Below are 5,311 nucleotides of genomic sequence, written 5' to 3'. Positions count from 1 at the left end.
ACGCTGCAAGGGGTTGTTGTGGCCCAAGTGCTTGGGAGATACCCCACACCTCACTGGTCAAAACCGATGTGCAGCAGCCCACTAGTGCTGCCACGCAGCTGAGACCAACGCCCACTCTGCTGCCCCTGTCAGGCCTGAGTCCCTATCCGAAGCAGTAATTCTCTCTCCCATTCCTCCAGGTTCTCAACGAGACCCTCTGCCCGACCTGGGACCAGCTCCTGGTCTTTGACAATGTGGAGCTGTATGGAGAAGCCCATGAGATGCGGGATGACCCTCCCATAATTGTCATTGAGATCTATGACCAGGACACAGTGGTAAGATGAATCCTAACAAAGGCAAATGGTTGTGGTTTAGATGCTGTGATCTCTCAAGAGTCAAAGGCCAGGCAGATGGTGCAGTGGATGTCAGATGCAGCTTTTTTCCTGACCCTTGGAAGATGGTGTCTCCTCCTGCCATCTCCCATGGCATGAGCAGCCTCTGCTGCTTATTAGACCTCAGACTTAACTTAGTATCTTATTCCTGGAGATTGAAGCAAGAGCTTTTGTGAGGCTGGAGGCAAGGAGTCATTACCTGAGTCTTTCCTTTTGGAGCAGCTGCTCAGCCCTGACCTTCTTGTTGTCCTCCTTCACCTTGTTTGAAGGAGCCATGAGTGAAAACTGTCACTGAGCTTTAGTGTCCCAGGCTGAGTGGGCTGGTCCTGTTTAGGGGAGAGCTGCGGGTCTCACTTGGGAGACCTCATGTTGGGTCAACCTCGCTTCCCCTCTCCAGGGCAAAGCTGACTTCATGGGCCGCACCTTTGCCAAACCGGTGGTGAAGATGTCAGATGAGCACTACTGCCCTCCGCGCTTCCCCCCGCAGCTGGAGTACTACCAGATCTACCGGGGCAACTCCACAGCTGGTGACCTGCTGGCTGCCTTCGAGCTGCTCCAGGTACCAGGTGGCCAAAGCCACCCCAGACCAAGGGAGAGAGATGATGGGATGGCGGGTTGCAAGGGAGCAGGGATTAACCTGTGCTCATATATCTGAGGTCCTGCAAAGAGCAGGTAGTTCTAGAAAAGCTAGAAGGGTTTAGCACAGCTACTGCCCAGGGAGGAGACAGCTTCTGCCCGGTTATGCTGGTCAAGATGATGTGCAGAGAGTCCCAGGCATCCTGCTGGACAGGACACCCCAAACTCTGCATCATCTCTGTGGTACAGGAGATGCTAATGACAGTCCTGGTGTTCTTGGAGATGTCAGTTTGAAGGTCTGAGGGAAAAGGGGTGTGAATCCATAGCAGCATCCCGAGAATATGGTGAAATTTTGGCCTCATGGTTTGTGGGGGTAGCAAAGTGAAACTCTCCTGCTTTAGTGCCTCCTTTCCCACAACTGACACCGTTGTACCTGTATGGATGAGTCTCAGCAGCCTCCTGGGGTGCAGCGGGCATGAGATATCCCAGCTAGGGAGAGCCTAGGCAGATGCAACTTGTAGGAGGAGGAAAAGGAACAGCTCTGGCGTTGGGGATCGTTGGTGGGCTGAGAAGTTTGCTTTGCTGCTGGGTCTCTCCTGTGTGGAAGCAACTTCTGCTCATGTGTGTGCCTTTTCCCAAAGTACCATCACAGTGCAAGCAGTTGCTTCTACATCCTCTGAGCCAACACAGACCCAGCACGTGAGCCCAGGCTATGCCAGTTAGGGCTGAGACTGACAAAAAATGGCTTCCCAGCAGCTGAACAGATCCTAATCCATGCTGCATCTCTTCCAGATTGGCCCTGGGGGGAAGTCAGACCTGCCACCAATTGATGGGCCCACAGACATGGACCGGGGCCCCATCCTGCCGGTGCCACTGGGGATTCGGCCAGTGCTGAGTAAATACAGAGTGGAGGTAATTGCCTTGAAGCACAGATGTTCGGCATTGTATGGGGCAGGAGAGCCTGTCCATGGGTGTGTGAAGGCCAGGAGGGATCTTTGAGGCTGTCATGACAGACCGGACACCAAGACCAGGCGTCCACACTGCGAGGATCTGTCTGTACTGGCTGCAGGGAGAGTGAGGCTGCAGTAGCCCTCAAAGAACAGGAAACAGGATCACTCCTCACTGTCTTAAACATGGGCACCTGGGTAAGTAGATGGCACCTGGGCTGAGATGCAACACAGGGCGCGTTAGAGATACGCAGGTAACACATCTCCACCCCATATCTCCTGTATCTGTAGCTACCTAAAAGGTGATGCATCCAGTCAGGGTCCCTGTCTCGTGGTTGTTTTGGTGGTGATTCAGGCAATACAGCCAGAGAAGTTCGTTGCACAGTTCATGGTTGCACAGTTCATGGTTGTTGGTATCTCTGCTCAGGCTAGGTGCTGCTAACTAGTTCTCCAGGTCTCTAAAGGGATCCTCACTCCTGGTCTTCCAGACATTTGCATCTGGTTAAATGAATTGTGTTCCTCTGATGTGTGAGATGAATACAGCTGTGGGGAACCAGGAGGTGGGAAAATCTCAGTTTAGGAGCACTTTTGGTCATGGTGGTGGTCTGTTATCCCAAGAAAGGAGAGGACGTTTCCCCCAGTGATACTGGTATCATTTTGAGAAAATTATGCCAGTGCTGAATCAAGACCCTCTGGGGATGGACAAAGCTGGTCTGGTCCTGCTCCAGGGGGTCCCGTGGCAGAAGAAGGTGAGAAAGGCAGAAAAGGGAGTGTTAGGGGCAACAGATTAGAGACCTTGGGCTGCTGCAGATGAAGCATGGGGTGGATTATGTGGGGTGTCAGAGACTGTGCTGTAGCCCTGAGCCATGTGGATGAGGACAAGATACCTCACGTTAACCACTGCCCTAGTGATGACGTGTGCAGTAGGGTCTCTGCACCTGGGGGATACGGAGAACCAACTCCTTTGACTCCAGCCTGTCTCCAGCCAGGGGCAGTCCCTCTCACATTCATGCTCTTCCTTCTCCTCCTCCTGCACTAGGTCTTGTTTTGGGGGCTGAGGGATCTGAAGAGAGTGAACCTGGCCCAGGTGGACCGGCCCCGTGTGGACATTGAGTGTGCTGGGAAGGGGGTCCAGTCAGCCCTCATCCAGAACTACAAGAAAAACCCCAACTTCAGCACTTTGGTGAAGTGGTTTGAAGTGGTGAGTGTTTCCACTTCGCTTTGAGCACTCAACTGAAACCCAGATTTTCTGGAGCCCAAATCATGGCTCCAAGCCCCTTGCTTCAAAGTCTCCACAGCAGTGGAGGACATGAGCTCCATCCCAGCTGGTGATGGCCTTTCTCTGAGGGCTCCTAAGCTTTGCTGGAATTTCTCTGAGGGCTCCTAAGCTTTGCTGGAGTTTCTCTAGATCTCTTTCTCCAGCATGATCCCCTGTACCTCCAGGTACCAGGACTGGGCCATGGGAGGGTCATAGGTGGGGTGCTGCGTGCAACCAGGGGGCACGAAAAAGAGGGAGATGGGTTGTAAGGACTATGGGACGTGGCTGGCTTGTGGATTAACCAGTCTCTACTGGCCTTTCCAACCACCAAAGTAGACATCCCACAGCCCACACCCAGCCCAAATTAACCAGCACAGCTTTGCTTCCCAGGACCTTCCAGAGAATGAGCTACTCCATCCACCCCTCAACATCCGGGTGGTGGACTGCCGGGCTTTCGGGCGTTACACTCTGGTGGGATCCCATGCCGTCAGTTCCCTCCGAAAGTTCATCTACCGCCCACCAGATAAGAAAGCCCAGCACTGGAATATGACAGGTACCAGGACTGGGCCATGGGAGGGTCATAGGTGGGGTGCTGCGTGCAACCAGGGGGCACGAAAAAGAGGGAGATGGGTTGTAAGGACTATGGGACGTGGCTGGCTTGTGGATTAACCAGTCTCTACTGGCCTTGCCAACCGCCAAAGTAGACATCCCACAGCCCACACCCAGCCCAAATTAACCAGCACAGCTTTGCTTCCCAGGACCTTCCAGAGAATGAGCTACTCCATCCACCCCTCAACATCCGGGTGGTGGACTGCCGGGCTTTCGGGCGTTACACTCTGGTGGGATCCCATGCCGTCAGTTCCCTCCGAAAGTTCATCTACCGCCCACCAGATAAGAAAGCCCAGCACTGGAATATGACAGGTACCAGGACTGGGCCATGGGAGGGTCATAGGTGGGGTGTTGCGTGCAACCAAGGGGCACGAAAAACAGGGAGGTGGGTTGTAAGGACTATGGGACGTGGCTGGCTTGTGGATTAACCAAGCAGGGCTTCAGGGTTTGGGACAAGGCGGGGTGATAAGGCACAGGGTGTGAGGCCATGATTCTCCTTTGATGTTTTGACCTGTGGGTCTTACTGCATGCTCTCCCTGAGACCTGCATGACAAGAAAGGCTGGTTCACCTCCAACATCTCTGTGGCTTCATGACTCTACACTCCCCAAATGTTCCTCAGGAGTGGGAGATGAATTTGCTGTGCTCCTTGCCTGTTGCTGCTATTATCTGAGTAAAGACCAGAAAGCTACAGACTGAGGCCACCCTCTCAGTCCCAACCACCACCCCAGCTATCAGCATCCACAGCCAAAACCATCACAAACCGACTTCCTCTGCGCCAGCCACAGCAGCTGAGGGCTTGGCAAGCCACAGCAATTGCTTGTTTCCTGCCAGTCCTTGGTGGAAGTGGAGGCACTCTTGGCTGGGCAGAGGCAGGATGTTGTGGGAGGAGTGCCGAGGGCCATCGCTGGTTCCAGCCAAAGGGCTGGACCTGTGGTTGTGTCTACGCTGGGTGGTACTTTGAGGGCAATCATCTCCTCTGCCTCTTCTCCTCTGGACATTGATGCAGGTGAAAAGACCCAGCCCTTTCTCATCAGCTGCTTTCCCTTGCTGTGGAAGGCTTTTTAATCGTGCTGTGAGGGTCTGTGCTCATTTCCTCTGCTCCTCTTCTCCGAACCAGGTGGTCGCACATCACTCCTGCATGAATCCTGTTGGATCTCACCTGAGCTCTCAGTTTCTCCTCTACACTATCCTTCTCTCTTCTTTCTCTTTTCTGTCCTCTCCAGCTAAACACCTCAAAAGCTATCTGGCAATGGCCTCACTCCTGCATGAATCCTGTTGGATCTCACCTGAGCTCTCAGTTTCTCCTCTACACTATCCTTCTCTCTTCTTTCTCTTTTCTGTCCTCTCTCCAGCTAAACACCTCAAAAGCTATCTGGCAATGGCCAACGGGGCCCATCGCTCTCGCCCTACAGGGGAGATCGTTGTCAATATGGAACCTGAGGTTCCCATCAAGAAGATGGAGACGATGGTGAAGCTGGAAGCTGTGAGTATCCCTATGTCAGCACCACTTCAGCATCTCTTTCCTCACTGAGTATCCAGTCTTTAAGGG

At 53.5% G+C, this 5,311-nt stretch overlaps 1 protein-coding gene across 1 annotated transcript in view; it reads left to right on the top strand.

The window, feature by feature from the left end:
• Positions 1-179: 179 nt before the first annotated feature.
• Positions 180-5,311, top strand: part of LOC104492961 (otoferlin-like) — a gene marked incomplete at its 5' end in the record, with an annotated part of 20,418 nt that continues 15,286 nt past the window's right edge. Inside the window, 6 exons of the mRNA XM_010135570.1 lie at positions 180-314; positions 769-930; positions 1,740-1,859; positions 2,934-3,095; positions 3,543-3,705; positions 5,175-5,245. Coding sequence (XP_010133872.1) covers positions 180-314; positions 769-930; positions 1,740-1,859; positions 2,934-3,095; positions 3,543-3,705; positions 5,175-5,245 — 813 coding nt within the window. The remainder of the gene's footprint in view (positions 315-768; positions 931-1,739; positions 1,860-2,933; positions 3,096-3,542; positions 3,706-5,174; positions 5,246-5,311) is intronic.

Source organism: Buceros rhinoceros, unplaced genomic scaffold (assembly GCF_000710305.1).
Source record: "Buceros rhinoceros silvestris isolate BGI_N320 unplaced genomic scaffold, ASM71030v1 scaffold18214, whole genome shotgun sequence".
Lineage (NCBI taxonomy): Eukaryota > Metazoa > Chordata > Aves > Bucerotiformes > Bucerotidae > Buceros > Buceros rhinoceros.
This window is presented reverse-complemented; position numbering and strand designations above follow the sequence as displayed.